Below are 17,483 nucleotides of genomic sequence, written 5' to 3'. Positions count from 1 at the left end.
AACTGCATCCATTAAGTTAGAATCCACCTCTGAATTCTGCCATACTAGTGCTCCTCAAAGCTTCTAATGCCCAATATAGGAACAGCTGTGGTGAGAATTAGTTGGTTTAAGCTTTTGGGCCGTTTCCAACTTCGCTATAGCTTACGCCCTGTAGGTCAAGGAAAGAAGTGATGTAATGCAGTTAGCTGGGCCACTTTAATTACAAAGGAATGGAAGGGGAGGGGCCACCGGCGGTGACAAGTTTAGCGCGTGACTTGATCCAGGGATGCAGGAAACAAAAACATTACCAACCATTGGCTGCGTCCACCTTGGACTCCTGGCTCTAGAGCCGGGTCTGAAACCTGGGAGCACACGTTTCCAGGGCAGGGGTGGCGCTGTCCCGCCGAGCGTCAACCTTGAATACACACGACACACGCAGGCTCTGCGATCAGGGCAGCTTCCTCCACGCTGGGATGGGCGTGGGGCCCTGCGCTCCGCACACAGTTCCCACCGGGCTCGCGAGAAGCCACCCGCCGTCACCCGGGCTCGCAGCGACTGAGCCGCGCTGTCGTCATTCATTCGCTGCTCCCGGGGCGTCCTTCCAGCTAGCTGCCCCGACGCTCAGTGTTCACGAGCAGTGATCTCCGGCTCCGCTACTGGAGATCACCGCGCCCTGAGGGCTCTGATTCCCGCACAAGCTCGCCCTTGAACAGCGCCGCGCACGGAGACCGAGCCCTGCAGCTTGCTCGCCCCGCCGTGGGTCGGGTCGGGCCGGGCTGCGAGGCTGTGCGCCTGGCGAGCGCGGCGCCGCGGAGAGGATGCTACTTGCTCGGTCCCAATCCCCGTCGTCGTTCCCGGCTGCCCGCTGGATCTTTGTCGCGGGCCGGGAGCCGCGGGCCGCAGTCTGTTGAAGGCCATCGCGGCCCCGCACCCACAGCCGGGCGGGCGCGCGTCTGCCCGGGAGAGCGCGCCAGTGTGCGGGCCCCTTTGTGCGACTGCCCGAGGCCACCGGGACCATGTGGGTGAATCCCGAGGAGGTGCTGCTGGCCAACGCGCTGTGGATCACTGAGAGAGCCAACCCCTACTTCATTCTGCAACGAAGGAAGGGCCACGGGGGCGACGGAGGCGGCGGCGGCGGATTGGCGGGTAAGAACCGGGCACTGCGGGAGGCTCCGCCCGGGGCCCTGGCTGCGGACACCGGGGACGCCGCCCGGTCTCTCGGGTTGGGCCGCCTGCCCGCCTTGACTGGGGGCCTGGAAGGCGTCGAAGTTGTGATTTTATTTTTCCCCAGACTAGGAGAGAAACGCCTCTTTCCTGACCCTGTCGGGCGATGGGGTCTTCGAGTTCTGGGTGACCCACAGAGGGTTAGGATGAGACCAGCAATGAGTGAATGGAGAATTATTATTAAGAATCGAACGCCGGATTGCACACCCTCCCTCCCCCACCTTTAACATAATGTATTGAGAAGAGAGACGGGAGACGATTAGCTTGGACTCAGCTGTCTTTATGGGCAATCAGGTGTAAAATACCTTTTGTTACCAGGGAAGCAATCTGTTCAGAGGTTGATGTGGTCACTTCCTCTATTCATATGACCTATGAAAATGAATAAGGAAAATGGAATTCTTTTGTTGCATGAGATCCGGCATAAAACAAAGCAAGTTATTTGGCTCTGGTCATGAAAAGAAGTAGGTGTATAACTGCGTTTCAACTAGTTCGGTTAGTTCTCAAACTCCTTCAGCAAAATGTTACCAAGGTTACTAGTAAATCTCTTCGTATAACCCGAGTATTTCCATATTAGAAAGATCTTGCTATATTAACTAGCTGTTTTGCATAGGGGGAGGGTACAGGTAAGACTGATGGTTTACAATGTTAAGAGATAGTGGACCTTCCTTCATGTTACTAGAATATTTATTCTAGCCAAAGTTAGTGACAGAAATAGAGGGTTTACTAGGAAAGAGACTGCAGACATGGATGGCCTGCTGACATCGGCAGAGTTGAGACTGCATTTCCCAGTTTGAGTGTTAGGTAGGTAAATTGCCCCTACAATGACCCGCTGTATATAAATGATAGTTCTAGTTGGGGTGTGTACATAACTGTGTTTATAAACTGCTTTTCTCCACATTAAAATGCAGATGGCTTCCGGTAGAGCATATGCTAGCGTGCTTACGTTTGAAATGTTTGGCTAGCGCAAGCAATGGCTTGTAGGTAGCCTGCTGTTCTTTGCATCTTTTTCAAAACAGTGATACAGAAAACCTGTAGGGTTGCAGACCTTCTTGTGAAAGTCCGGACTAGCGTCTTCCAATGCTCCAGTTCATTTTGTAGATGGTCTTGGACTGTGTGTGCATTTTAATGTGTTACATTGTAATTTCAGGGACAAACATGAATACAGTTTGAGTTTCTCTAGCATGCCCGATCTTTCCCAGTCACTTGCACTAGAATGTGAAAATTAGGCAGGGGGCTAAGGCGGTCTTGTTTTTTTTAATCTTCCTATTGTATTCTTATATTTAGAAGTCTATTGGCATCTCATCTTGTCCACTTAGAATCTGCCCCAGATGACTTAGTCTGCAAAGATTTAAATTTCTGCCTTTTAGGTGCTTTTGTAGATGTTGTTTCAGGAACGATTGAAACTACTCCTGCCAACAGAAGTTGTTTTCCACCAGTGGTGGTGATGGGCCTGGTCCGGTAATTGGTACTCTCTCAATTGATAGCAGGGGCGTCTTGGAAGTCGTCGTACCGTGTCTCAAATGTAATAGTGTGGGGTCCATTCATTAACTTGTGTGATCATTAACAAGTGTTTATTGGCAGCATCAGTGTCACGATTGCTTGCAGCTGAGTAGAAGACAGATGACCAAAAAAAAAAAAAATCATAAATCCATTTAAAGTTGTTAGTGTGCAGGGCGCCAGCAAAAAGCAGAGTTCGGCTTCCGTCAAATGAGAGGCCTTACGGACAGAGGCTGGGTTGGTTACCTGAGTCGAAAAGCAAAGCAAAGGAGGCTGGCACTGTGTGAGGCCTGAGAGACACAGCAACGGTTTCACCTGAGAGAAGACCAATGGAGCCAGGGAGGAGGTGGTCCATCTTGGAAGATGTCTCCTCCTCCCAGAAAGAAGGACGGACAAACCATCTACCTCGGCCCTCCACCAGCTGGTCTCCATTGGAAATACTCTGCATAGACTTTTGTTTGTTTTGTTTTGTTTTGTTTTGTGTTTTGAGACAGTTTCTCTGGGTAGCCCTGGGTGTCCTGAAACTCACCCCGTAGCCCAGGCTGGCCTCGAGTTTAGAGATCTGTCTGCTTCTGCTTCCTGAGTGCAGGGATTGGAGGCGTGTGCCACCACTGTTACTGATGTCGCTTTCCGTGGACACGCCTTCAGAATCCTTCCTTGAGTCGTTTTATCTGAAAAATTTAAAGTATTTTTTAAATAAAACTGCACAAAATAAGGCGCAGAGTACAAGAATTTACCAGAAAGTGAACACTTTGCAAACCGTCACCAGGACAAAACGAGGAACTGTTACCAGCACCCAACCAAGCCTCACTCTCACCCGCCCTCAAAGCTAAGAGCTGTCTCACGCTTTTTGGTCAACACATCTTGTTTTACTTCTGTTTTTCAACAAAGAACGTAGACCTAAACCATGATAATTTGGGCCTCTACTTTTGTGTGTTTTGCTTTTTTTTTTTTTTTTGAGAAAGGGATGAAATGGAACTGTACAAACTTCTGTGTTGCTTGGTGATACTCGTAAAAACTGTTGCTTGTGGCTGTTTGTGTATTGTGCAAAGCCCTTTAGGAGTGTAGGAGAATTCATTCATCATCTGTTCTGTTACATGGCTGCTGGTTGGGCCTTGGTGGCTCACCGGGGACCCTGTGAATGCTGAGTCTGCAGCTTTTAGCTGTTTCATGGCACCAGTGGGCCACCTCCCTTCTCTGGGTTTTAGTAATACCGAGTGGCAGAGTTAACTTATTTTCTAACTAAAATAAGTTGACCACATTCACATACCCGCTGACCATTTTGCAATTCTTTGTGTGATGGTTGCTGTAATATTTAGCCGTTTCCACTGAGTTGCTCTGCCCTTTTCTTACTGACACGTGGAGATTCTTTAAAGGTCTGGAGGTGAGTCTGTTTAAGTGTGGTAGAATCTTCATTTTCTTTTTTGCTTTTTCAGTTCCTTAATGGGAACAGGTGTTTCCTTTTAACATCCAAATCCTTTAGAGATCCCTTCCCCCTTACGGTAAGGCCTTCGTGTTGGCCAGTAACTTATTCTTTTCCTCCTAAGAGATAAAATGTAATTATCGATAATATCTTCCCCAAACTCTGCAGCTTTAACTTCCAAGTTGGTGTCTAACATTCACTCGGATTTAATTTTGGCACACCGTACGATGTGGAAGGCAAGTTTTACTTAAGACGTGTGTACATGTTTAATGATCTGGCATAATTTACCAGAAACTCACTGTAGTCTCACTGTGGGTCTGATTTTATTACAAAGCAAGAGGCCAAGTGTGACTTTGTCCTGTTAGTAAATTTTCTACCAATGCCACACGGTATTTTCTTTTCTTTTTTTATGCTTAAAATATGAAGAAGTTTCTTATTGTAGATATAAGGGAGAGAGTAGGAAGAGCAAAGCGTATAGGCTGAACATGGCCGGCAGATTACTCCACTCCGGACCATGAGAGGAGAGAGCAGGAGGCAGAGCGGGAGAGAAGCCTCAGACCGAGAGAGGTGGGCGTCCCAGGCCAAGAGCCACCCTGTGTTTCCGGAAGAATAGATCAAGTAGAACTCGTCCCCCGGCTCTTGTTCTTTAGGAATTACTCTGCTGGAGGAGGGCGGAAACCTACGGCGGCTGAGCAGTCATTCGTGTTTTCCATTGGACGTCTTTTAAAATCGAAGTCTGTCCGGGGTGGGGGTGCACGCCTTAACGCCAGCCTTGAATCCCAGCGCTCGGGAGGCAGAGGCAAGCAGATCTCTGAGTTCAAGGCCAGCCAGGGCTGTTTACACAGAGGAACCCTATCTCGACAAAACATAAATAAATAATTAAATCAGAAAGGCAAATAAATAATCGAAAATAAAGTTGGATTGTGTAATCACAGAGAGCTCGTTCGAGTGCCCGCCGTAGGCACAGCTTTGGCTGCTCCTCCCTCACCTGTCTACTTTGCGCCTTGAGGTGGGGTTAGTAGATGTCTTTGCACACTCGTAGCTGCAGCGAGCTCTTAGCAAGTTGAGTTCTTCACTGAAAAAAACCTGTGTCTTCTGACTTGCTTAACTGGTCATTGTGACAGGTATAAGGGCTTATTTTGTTAGTGTTTGTGTGTGTGTGTGTGTGTGTGTGTGTGTGTGTGTGTGTGTGTCCCAACATTGGTTTTCTAGATCTCCTTTTTGATTTTGCTCTGCTTCCTTCTGCAGGCTGACGGACCCCTGCTCTCATCTGCTCTCTTGGGATTGGTTCAGTAGCATTGAATTTAGGCTCCCAGAGCAAGCACCTTTAGCCGCTGAGCTCTCCTTTTTTCATTTAAATTTTGTTTTTCTTATCTGAGACTTTGCCCTGTAGCTCAGGCTGGCCTGGCTCTCATTATGCAGCCCAAGCTGACCTTGAACTTGTGGCTATGCCTCTTCAGCTTGAGCCTCCCGACTGACTCCTGGATCAGAATCAACCCTGAAGTCTGACTGCTTGCTTTGACACCTACTATCTTGTGTTTTGGGCTTGTTTCTTATCAGTAGCAAATTGATAAGATTCCTTTTCCTGACCCTTTTGGAAGACCTGCTTCTCCTGGCTTGTGCAGTCAGGACACACATCTCCTGAGCACACGCATGCCATTATACTAAATACTCCTGGTTTCTTTTACTTATAACTCCTGCCCTGTGGCCAGATGTGAGAGCTTTGCTGCTGTGTTTGTTTGCTTGTTTGTTTCAAGGCAGGGTTTCTCTGTGTAGCCCTGGCTGTCCTAGAACTCTCTGTAGACCAGGCTGGCCTTGAACTGCAAAGATGAATCTGCCTTTGCCTCCATAGTGCTGGGATTAAAGGCGTGTGCCCCACTGCCTGGCTGGGCTATTCTTTTTTGAAGGTTATGTTTGCTAAAGACTCTTTCAGCTAAGACTTCTATGTGTGCTCCAGAATTATTTTAGTAGGAAAACAGGGAAATTACAAAAGGGTTTTTGACTTAGCAATGTACACTAGCAGTTATATATAGTTTTTTAACTTCGATAATCTTTTCAAAATTTTATTTATCATTGTGTATGCCTGCACCCCTCAACTGTGTGTGTGTGTCTGTCTGTCTCTGTCTGTCTGTCTGTCTGTCTGTCTGTCTGTCTGTGTACTGGGTGGAGAATACATGCCACAGTGTATCTGTAGAGATCAGAGGACAACTGGACATTAGACTCAGGTTGTCAGGCTTGACTGACAAGTGCTTTATCCACTGAGTCATCTCAGTGGCCTTTTTAAAAAACTTTTTATTGGGGTTTTTGAACTTGAGATCCTCCCACTCAGCCTCGGATACTGAGATTACTGGTTTGGGCCACTGCATCCGGCATTGTAGGCAAGATTTTATGCTTTTTCTTCCTTTAGTGTGTGTGTGTGTGTGTGTGTGTGTGTGTGTGTGTGTGTGTGTGTGTGTGTGTGTGCATATTTATTTTAGGATAATATATACTATCTTTAACTTCTTTGCCCCCAGTCCTCAAAATTTTTTTTTTCTTTTCTTTTCTTTCGGAGCTGGGGACCGAACCCAGGGCCTTGCGCTTACTAGGCAAGCGCTCTACCACTGAGCTAAATCCCCAACCCTCAAATTTTTATAACACATTTATAATTAGTATATTTCCATTCCAAGAATATACAATCACTGTTATTTAAAAACGATTTTACTCTAGATTTATTTTTGTTTATGAGTGTTTTGTCTGCATGCATTTATGTGCACTACATGTGTGCCCAGTGCCCACAAAGTCAGAAGAGGGCATGGCCCGGAACTGGATTTAAGCCATTTTTATTTTTACATATTCAGTTACATTCGCCCGGCTTTACTATCATTTGTTTGTTTAATCTTCTTCTATCCTTGATCTTTATTTTAAAGTCATTTATTTCTATTTCCTCCAAAGTACCCTATAGGGGAATTTTTACTAATAATTATTTGGTCAGCTAATAAAGATGACAAGAAGCCAACCATTGGGCAAAGATAAGACAGGCTTCCCAGGTCCGAGAGAGGAAGAGGGGACACGGAAGGAAGGAATAGCCCCTTACAGCGAGGCAGAGAGCAAGAGGCGGGCAGGGTGTAGACTGGAATTGTTAGACCAGTGTCGTCCACTGGAAGAATTCCAACATAGAATAGTTGAGTTTAGGACGGTAGATCCCGCGCCCAGCAGTTGCGTCATCTGTTGATTTTAAATATTAAGATTGTCTGGTATTTTCCGTTCTTGACGATTCAGGTGGGATATTGGTCAGAGCTCAACCAGACTGGAGCCCTGGCTTGGCAAAGCAGGAGGGCAGCTGGTGGTCCAAGAGTCTAGTTGAACAAAGCTTGGGTTTTTTAAAATGACCACTACATATGGCACCCACTGTGGGGCTCGAACTCAAGACCCTGTGATTAAGAGACCCATGCTTTACCGACTGAGCTAGCCAGACTAAAGAGATAACGGGGTAGAGCACAGGCTGGTGAGAGCGCGCCCACAGCTGGTCGCAGGGTGGTGGGCTGGCAAAAGCAGTCTCGGAGCTCTGGGGAAGCAGAGCCAGTGTTTGTGGGAGAGGCGTTGGCTAGGAGAAACACATGGGCAGAGGCTGCGGTCATGGTCTCTGGCCACGGTCTCAGGCCGTTGCTCCGGGCTAGGAACAGGCAGATCGCCAATGCTCGTGCCTACCCGGGTTTAGCGTGGATTTTAAAATTATATCTACAGGTCATCTCTTTCTGGGAGCATGCTAGCCGGTCTGACCTGATTTGCAGGCAGACTTTTTAGTGTGGTCTAGAAGTTGTTCGTTGTCTTTTGAATGAATTGTTTCTCTTGAAAAGCCGACTGTTGCTCAGTCTGTCACTTTGTTGTCCCTATGGGATCATGTTGTCACCACCGGCTTACAGTCGTTCTGTTTTTTACTTTGTTTTCTGGGTTTTTGTTTTTGTTTTTCTCTAATCAAGATTGGTGGTTTTCCTGTTTGTTCGAGGGTTTTTTTTTTTTGTTTTGTTTTTGTTTTTGTTTTTAAAGCACCTCCCACTTGGGGAATACTATGGTTTATACATATCCTCTATACTGTGTTGTCTGTCTGTCCATCCTCCCACCCCACCCCCACCCCCCCACTCCCCCATCTGTGTGTATCTCCCATTTCTTGCCACACAACTTGAATTATGGCTGACTTTATTGTCTCTCATACCACAGAGCAATCTTTACATGTTTTATCTATTCTCTTCTGTTCTATGTTCCAGTTCATGGTTTTTCTTTCTGTGTTTAATCTGGAAAGTCTGTTTAGTTTATTTTTATAATTTCCACACACCACAGTTCTCAAACTATTTAATTTACTGAGCAGGCGTTGCTCTCCTGAGAGTCCTTTTCACCTCAGCTGCCTGAGGTGCTCCAGGTCTCTTTCCCTGCTGTTCTCAATTCTCATTCATGCCTTCTTATTTCATTATTTTGACAATTAGACTTCTCATTTTAAAGATTTCTATTTTATGTGTATGAGGGTTTTGCCTGTCTGTATGTGCACCACAGGCATGCAGTACCTCCAGAGGGCAGAAGAGGGCGTCAGAGCTCATGAAACTAGAGTTACAGATGTTTGTGAGACACTGTGTGGGTGCTGGAAACTGAGTCCTGGTTCTTTGCAAAAAGAGCCAGTGAGCTGAATCTCTGAGCCATTCCCCCAGTCCCAGGAGATGGTAGTTTTATTGTTTAGTAGAGAATTTTGTTCCTGTTGTTGTTGTTGTTGCTGTTGCAAATCAAAGTTGCTTTAAATTTAAATATTGATAAAAATTTGAAGCTCAGTTCCCACATGGGTGATTTTGTTTGCTGCTATTAGGTCGTGTGCTCTTAACACCTTAGTCATTTCCAGAGTAATCAGGAATTGTCTCCCTCCCTTGTTGGTAATGACTCCTGTCTGTCTGCCCATCTGCTCATAATTCTAGTAAAAGCTGGTTATCAGCACTGCTGGGCCTGGCCTCCCAAGTAAGTTGGGGTTTTTGTTGTTGTCCCTCTTCCTCTACAGCCCCCCTACATTGCTCACCCATCAGTCTTTCTTTCTTTTTTATGTTTTGTGTTTTGTTTTGTTGTTTTGTTTTTCCAGACAAGTTTCTTTGCAAGTTCCCTGGCTGTCCTGGGACTTGCTCTGTAAACCAGGCTGGCCTTGAACTCAGATCTGCCTTTCTCAAGTTCTGTGATTAAAGGTGTGGGTCCAAACTGCCCGCCCACATCAGCCTTTCTTTTCCTTGGGTGATGTAATTGGTCTCTGAAATGTTTGCTATTTTAAGGTGCATTTTGTCCAGCTTGTATGGTCATTCTAAGGATTGGGTATTCGTACAAATTATTACCTTATGTCACATGCACCAGACACTGTACCCTTCACTTTCTAGAAAGGGAAACTAAGGCTCAGAGAAGCTGAGGGACTTGTTCTCGGTCCCACGGTTAATAGTGGAGGCTGGGAGAGTTTACATTTATTGTACAGTCATTGCAAGACTGATGCGTATGGTTTATGCTAATCTAATTTCCATGTTATAACCACTGTGTTTGAGAATCTAAAAACAGCCCTGAGCTTTCTAGGGAGAGAGAGAGAGAGAGAGAGAGAGAGAGAGAGAGAGAGAGAGAGAGAGAGAGAGAGATTCTAAGACCTCACCTGTACCTTTAGAAGCTTCTTAGGTTGCAGGTCAGTTAATTAAGACTTAGAAACTTCATGCTGGTGGATATCACCAGAGATGATGTCAGGTTGCCACTGCCCAAAATCAGAGTGTGAATCCTGTTGCTGTAAGAAATGTGGTTGTTGTTAAAGTTGCCATTTTTATAGAACCCAGGAATTCATTGTTTTTTTTTTCCTTAAACATGCAGACATTTATATAATATGTGTATACATACTATTCATACATGTATCCGTATGTATATATTTATACATGTTACTCTTAGTTCAATTATGTGTTAACTCCTAATGGAACTTAATGATTTCATGACTTCTGTATGTAACAGTCCCTGGCTATGTGACACTTGGCTCATAAAAATTTCATGCCAAGTAAGTGCTACGAGCAAGAGACGGTCTGTGCCCTGAGCAGATAGGTCTCCTTTGCTTAGTCTGTGATCTCCTCTCCCGCTGCTGTTCTCAACGTGGTCACCATGTAAATATGCCTCAAAGGGTCAGTGTGAACAAATGTGTATAATTTGCAGAGGATTTGGCAGGATTTTTGACACCACTTAGGTGCTTTTGAACTTGCCTAAAACACGTCAAGAGGCAAGCAGCTGGCAGCTCCCCCGTGGATGATGAGGAGTTTGAGAGCCTGACAGACTGCTCTGTCCAGCCTGGTTGGTACAGACAGGACCCACGCTCAAGAGGTCAGGGTTCCCACATGTGTGTACGTGTCAGGGATTTGGAGCTGGGAGGTTTATCTAGGGACAGATCTAGGTCTCTGCTGAAGGTTCTTGTATCCTACAGCAAAGGACTGGACCACAGACACGGTCAGGAATAGAAACAGTTGTTAGTGATGGAGAAGCTTTCCTAAGAATGGATGGAATGGGGTTGGAGATTTAGCTCAGTGGTAGAGCGCTTGCCTAGCAAGCGCAAGGCCCTGGGTTCGGTCCCCAGCTCTGAAAAAAAAAAAAAAGAATGGATGGAATGGACGGGAGCTGAGGGAACCCCAAAACACCGTGCCGGGGAGGCGTCCAGTCCTTACCAGCCGTTTACATAGCACCTGCTCCTGTACGCCATTAGCAGACTTTTCTGGTGCCGCCTGCGGCCCGAAGCCCAGGGAAGGAGGGGCTGGCAGACTTTGCTGGCTGGCCCGAGCATGCGCTGTTTGTTTCCTGAAGCCTTCCAGTCCTTCCCTCCCACTGCCTTGCTTCATATGTTCATCTTGGCGCAGCTTTGCAGACAACATGTTTCCCCTACTGTGGTCAATGTGCTTTGCAAAGTTTCTCTTCCTGTATGAGTTTAGATTTTGCTTACCTTCTAGCACATGCTTCTAAGAGTCTCAGGGACATTATAAGAAAATGTAAAAAGCATCCCTGGCTCTGTGATCCAGCTGCATGTACACAGCTGCATGTGCACAGCTGCATGTGAACAGCTGTATGTGCACAACTATATGTGACTCAGCTGTATGTGCACAGCTGCATGTGAACAGCTGTATGTGTTCCAGCTGTAAGTGCACAGCTGCATGTGAACAGCTGTATGTGTTCCAGCTGTAAGTGCACAGCTGCATGTGAACAGCTGTATGTGTTCCAGCTGTAAGTGCACAGCTGCATGCTCCCCATCTGTGTGTGCACAGCTGGGTGTATTTGTAAGCAATGGAGTCAGAATACAGCAGACATCTGCCCACCTATCCTTATGGTAGACCTACTCAAAACAGCCAAGCACGAGAGTCAGCCTACCTGCCCATGGGCAGATGAATGGATAAAGAAAACATGGCACACAGACACAATGGAATATTACTCTGTAGAAAGAAGAATGGAAGGAAGTCTTGCCATCTGCAGGATAAAGAATTGAGCTGTAGGTCATTGTGTTAAGCAAAATAAAGAAAGACAAGTATGCTGGGTTTTCTCTCATCCATCCTGTGTGGAGATCAGAATGATGATAACAAAAGAGATGATTTGAAAGTAGTGGACAGACACTCAGGACAGTGAGGGGACCAGAAAGATCAGAGGTACAGGAAACATGGGAAGGGTGGTTGGGAAAATGGGGCCAACCAAAGGACAGCATACGTGTATGGGCTTGCCGCAGCAAAACCACTGATAGCTACAATTGGTATGAATTAAGGGTAGCAATAAATTTGTAAAAAGAGCCTTTATGGATGTCAGTCCATTGTCTTCAATCCCCTGGCCCGTGCTCTCAGGTGGAAAAGAAAAAAAAAAAAAAAAAAAAAAAAAAAAAAAAGGGTGTGTAAAAAGAGCCTTTATGGAAGTCAGTCCATCTGCAGCCCGGTGGGGGAGGGAGAGACAGATGGGGTGGGGGGGAGAGAAGATGGGGGTGGGGGGAGAGAGACAGATGGGGTGGGAGGTGGGAGAGACAGATGGGGGTAGAGGGGAGAGACAGATGGGGGTGGGGGGGGAGAGACAGATGGGGGTGGGAGGTGGGAGAGACAGATGGGGGTGGGGGAGACAGATGGGGGGGGGGGGAGAGACAGATGGGGTGGGGGGGAGAAACAGATGGGGGGGAGGGGTAGAGACAGATGGGGGTGGGGGGAGAGACAGATGGGGTGGGGGGGAGAAACAGATGGGGTGGAGGGGTAGAGACAGATGGGGGTTGGGGGGAGAGACAGATGGGGGTGGAGGGGGAGAGACAGATGGGGGGTGTTCTTTTAAAACATAATGTTAAAGTAAATGTTTCTCTGTGCGACATTAAGGCAGCCTCACACTTAAGTATCTTTATTAGGCATTGAAGAGAATTTAGATCCAGAGACACCATTGTTTCTACCTCATTCCACTTTTTCTGCTTTCACTTCTCTTTCCTACCTCCCCCCATCTTGTCTCCCCCACCCCCTCCTTTGTGCACATTTCACCAGCTCTGTCAGTCAGCAGTCCTCGGTGACTCTCCTGTTCCTCACCTCTTTCTCTCCCTCCATCCTTTTCACAGGATCGATCCCCTTGGATACTGATGACCATGGGGAGGACTGGGAGGGAGACAGAGGACCTCAGATCCGCCAGTCTTCTGTTCTGTGTGTTCTGTGGAGCATAGATGACAGCCCAATCACCTCCCACAGTGTCCCACCATGGCCTCAACCTCTAGCTCACACTCAATGGCACTTTAGTTTTCTCTTGGATCACTTTACACATCTTTTCAGTGAACTTAGATCGATGGGCTTCTGAGCTATGGGATCCATGCAGCAGGTCTGTTAGGGGCCCAGTGGCCCTCTGCTCTCTTGAGGAGTTGAGTCAGAGGTACAGACCACAGGAACAAGACTCCTTACTGTGTTAGAGCACAAGGGAGAGAGAGAGAATCTCAGGCTGACTCAAATGAGAGAAAGATGTTTCCCAGACGGGCAGGGTTTTCCAGTGTCATTGCATGTGAACATGAGCTCTGTCCTCCTCTGTCATGGTTCTTCATGTATGGCATACCTCATTATGATGGTACATCCTCTGCCTGTGATGCATTCCTTACTATTATGATGCAGTAAAGGTTAGCCCAGTGTGTAAGTGACAGACAGTCTATGTGTGTATGAGATTCTTATTGTGAGAGCAGGGCTAACGCTGTCTTACAGCAAGCTAAGTTAATTTAATGTCATAGTATGTTTGCAGACAGGCTGCCCGACCTCAAAGCCATTGTTAGATTAACCCTTTGCGGGGCCCATGACTTCCGTTTGACCCTTTCTCTTTGCTCTTCTCTGTCCTCTTTCCCAGCGGGCTCAGTGACCGCCCCGCTTTGAAGACATCTTTGAGTTTGTTTCTTTGCCTATGTCCTGTGTGACCCCGTTTGTTGGAAGATGAGTTAATTCTCAGAGCCACTAGGCTCTCTTAAATCTCCACTGCAGCCTGTGCTGAGATATTTCCATTTGGGTGAAATCAACTCTTCTGATTTTGATTTGGGAGCACAGGCAGGTGAATAGACCTTGGCGTGATGCCAGCCTGGGAAATGCAAACCGGAACACGCTTTTCCCGGTCTCATTCTGAGGCTGGCTGGGCAGGTGTTTGCTTGACTGAAGGTCAAAGGCAGCTCAAGGATTGATCCCTGTTTACACTTCAGACCGGAAAGGTGAACTCTGGCTCTCCTCCACCCCTCCCACATGCTGTGATGATTAGTGACATTAAAACTTCAGTCCAGGATTGTTCTGAACTCTTGTGTAATAGTCTGATTGCATTTGGTGTGTGTGTGTGTGTGTGTGTGTGTGTGTGTGTGTACTCACATGTGCACTCACGTGTGCATGTCAGCCACCATGCACGTTTGGCAGTCAGAGGACAATGAAGGAAATCTGCTCTCTCCTTCCACCTTGTAGAACCTGGGGAATGAACTTTTTGGCCAGTGCCCTTGCTATCTCATCTGGACTCTTGATCTTCCTGCCTCGGCTCTCTGAGCAGTAGAATTGTAGGAAGCATTACCACACTTGACCTTATCCCTTCCTAATAAAAGAAATCATATGAGTTTCAATAATTGGAGAGAAATTTTGAACCTCTACTAATCTAGTAGTGAAGGTAATCTTTAATAAAAAACATTTTGTTTTATTAACCATTATATTAGTTATTTCTTATAACATTGAGATGAATTATTTGTTTTTTCATGTTATCTTTATGTGTATTAAACATTATACATTACATTAAATTATTTACTATTTTAGTATTTATTATCTTTTTATACATAAGTATATAAAATATATTGATTATGTTATTTATTCATATGTATTTATATGATTGTATTAATTAATTATATTATATTTATCAATATTATTTATTATTATAAATTAATAGGCTTACATGTGAACTCTGACCACAGTACAAGGGAGAAATGGGGAGTTCACTTCAGTCTGACACTCTACATATTAACACAGTTACTTACTTGTCAATTATGCAGTGAAAAATGCAGAACACATTTCTAGAAGCATCTTCATAATAAATCTGAGTTGTCTAAAGCTAAATTTAGACACAATTACTGTAGCTGTCTGTTTTCATTAGTATATGATTGTATTACTGTTTTTAACTAAAGTTAACAGAAGCTGAAGGGAGGAGGATATAACATTTATATAAGTCCTGTAGTTCAGGCCTTCTGCTGAGATCTTTCCATAGATCCACTAATTTCATTTTGTAACAGCCCAATAGGTTTGTTCTGTGACCAGTAAGGAAGCGAAGTGCTCAGAAAAAGTACATGCTAGTAGCAAGCGCCCGTTGAGTTTATGTGCTTAGCTTTGACTGATATTAGAAGGGAAGAGACTAAACGGGGAGACAAAAAGAGGAGTAGTGTCAGGAGCTTGGGAAAGCCAGCAAGGGAGCTAAGGCTGTTTAGGCCTCAGATGGAGTCTTGAGTATGCAAATTAGGAGACTGACTGAGTCTGTGCCCACGCCCATCTCCACCATACTGTTGTCCTTGACTAGCGACTACAGCTGCATCTCTGTGTCTTGTATGGCTCTACAGGGCAGTCCCACATTCCCTACTTAAATTTTTTGGAGGTCAATCCTCTGGGGAAGAACAGCAGATCACCCTTGTGAGCCTGTGCTCGCCACCAGACTACCTCCAGTTTCTCAAGTAGGGCCACGTTGTAACCATCTTAGGAAGGCATGTCACTGGTCCTCTAGCCTTTACCTTGAGATGGGCCTCCTTGCCCTCCCTACTCCCTAGCTAAGCCCATTTTCCCTTTTCCTCAGCCCACTTGGCAGAAGGTCCTGCGGCATCCCTACAGGGTGTCATGCTGTTTGGTTTTGTATAAAGTAACAAATCTTCAGGCCTTTCTTCTCAGAGCCTGTCATCAGGTCGTTACCTCTCAGTTGCAGAGTGGGTGTTTGCCACATGACCGGTCCGAGACACCTTCATAATTTCAGGACCTTCGTTTGCATGCTTTGTGGACATATTTATAATGGCTTGTGATCCCTTCCCCTTCCTTAGTGCCAATAAAAATATTGGCTGAAGGTTCTGGAGAGACGGCTCAATAGTTAAGATTTTTGCTGTACTTCATAGCTGCAAGTTTAGCTCCTGGTTCCCACATAAGGTGGCTCACAACCTCCTGTAACTCTACCTTCAAGGGCTCCAACATCCTCTTCTGGCCTCCTAGAGCATCTGCACACACGTGCACATACCCATGCATGCATACCCACATGCACGCACACAGTCATAAAGTAAATTAAAAAAAATAAACCTTTGGTGACCAACAAAAATCATACCTTGCACCCTCATGTGTTGCCTTTTAGTTTGTCACAGGGACTGTTTACAAACCCATGGTTTTTTGTTTGTTTTTTAAGATTTATTTATTTTATATGAGTACACCGTAGCTGTCTTCAGACACACCAGAAGAGGGCATCAGATCTCATTACAGATGGTTGAGAGCCACCATGTGGTTGATGGGAATTGAACTCAGGACCTCTGGAAGAGCAGTCAGTGCTGTTAACCACTGAGCCATCTCTCCAGCCCCCACAATCCCATGTTTAAGCTGTAGTACACTTGAGCATGTATGCTTGTAAAGGCCACTTGCAGGTCTAATGTTCTTTGCTGATGATCAACTTTCAGTACAGTATTTTGAGCACTGACTGTTATAAAGTCCTTGGGGAAATATCTTTCCTTATTCCCTACTCTCGTGAACTAGATCTTTGATTTAGAGGTCCCACAACACTTACACAGAGTGGAAGAGAATATTTTCCTCTGGCCTGTGTATGGGAGCACACAGACACATGCATAAACATGTATCACCCTCATACAACAACCACACCCCCCACATACACACACCTTCAGGGTCAGAAGCTTAGGAAAGTCAACAGCCCTGTAGAGGACATTCATCTTGGAAAGACCCTGGGAATGTCTTTGGAGCAAAAGCACTAGTCTTGTTGGAAATGGTATCAGCATATGAGTGTCTTATCAGGGCGTCTTCTATTTATTTCTATGCCCCTTCGGATTGCCTCTTCCAAATTCCACTAAGCTCTGTGACATCACCCAGCCAGTGTGGTCAGTGTGCAAATGGAGCGGCCTCGCTCATCGGCAGCATAGGTTCAGAGGGAAGGTGGAGGGCAGAAGGGAAGGAAAAGATGGGAAAGCATTGACTCTGGTAACTGTCCCGGCTTTTGCTCTTAATCTCCACAAAGCAGAGTGACTATTGGGTCTGTCTTTGTAGAGAGTATAAAGCCCGAACTCTAGGGCTGGAGAGATGGCTCAGTGGTTAAGAGCACTGACTGCTCTTCCACAGGTCCTGAGTTCAAATCCCAGCAACCACATGGTGGCTCACAACCATCTGTAATGGGATCTGATGCCCTCTTCTGGTGTGTCTGAGGACAGCGACAGTGTAGTTATATATAATTAATAAATAAATCTTGAAAATTAAAAGGCATGAACTCTAAGTTACCCATAGAACTAAGCAGAAGGTATAAACCGTTCCAGTCACCTCGTCCCCATACCGCGTTCCTTGAGATTCTGAGTGCCTTTTCCGGGCTAGAAATGGAGAGAAAGCCACCAGCTGTTATCTGAGACTTTGTCTAGCCTGCAGGCAGGATGATATGGCTTTAGGTGTGTAAACACAGGCAGTAAGAAGTTAATATTGCTCGGATTTATTTCATAAGGTAGTTTCTGATATGACTAGGCATCAACTTAGTTCAGGCCTCCCCAGAAAATATCCCCCCTAGAGATTTTTCTGAAAAGACATTTTTCCTGGGCAGGTTTGGTCTTGACAGCCAATAAGTAAAGGATTAGTACCTGGGTGTTATTAACGCCTGGCATTTAAAAATCAAA

The 17,483-nt window shown here is 45.9% G+C and overlaps 1 protein-coding gene across 1 annotated transcript in view; it reads left to right on the top strand.

Moving 5' to 3' along the window:
- Positions 1-634: 634 nt before the first annotated feature.
- Tbc1d9 (TBC1 domain family member 9) overlaps positions 635-17,483 on the top strand; it is a 98,811-nt gene continuing 81,962 nt past the window's right edge. Inside the window, exon 1 of the mRNA XM_032887346.1 lies at positions 635-1,125. Coding sequence (XP_032743237.1) covers positions 996-1,125 — 130 coding nt within the window. The 5' untranslated portion in view covers positions 635-995. The remainder of the gene's footprint in view (positions 1,126-17,483) is intronic.

Source organism: Rattus rattus, chromosome 17 (assembly GCF_011064425.1).
Source record: "Rattus rattus isolate New Zealand chromosome 17, Rrattus_CSIRO_v1, whole genome shotgun sequence".
NCBI lineage: Eukaryota > Metazoa > Chordata > Mammalia > Rodentia > Muridae > Rattus > Rattus rattus.
The sequence above is the reverse complement of the archived record's forward strand: the minus strand, read 5'-3'. Positions and strand labels throughout refer to the sequence as shown.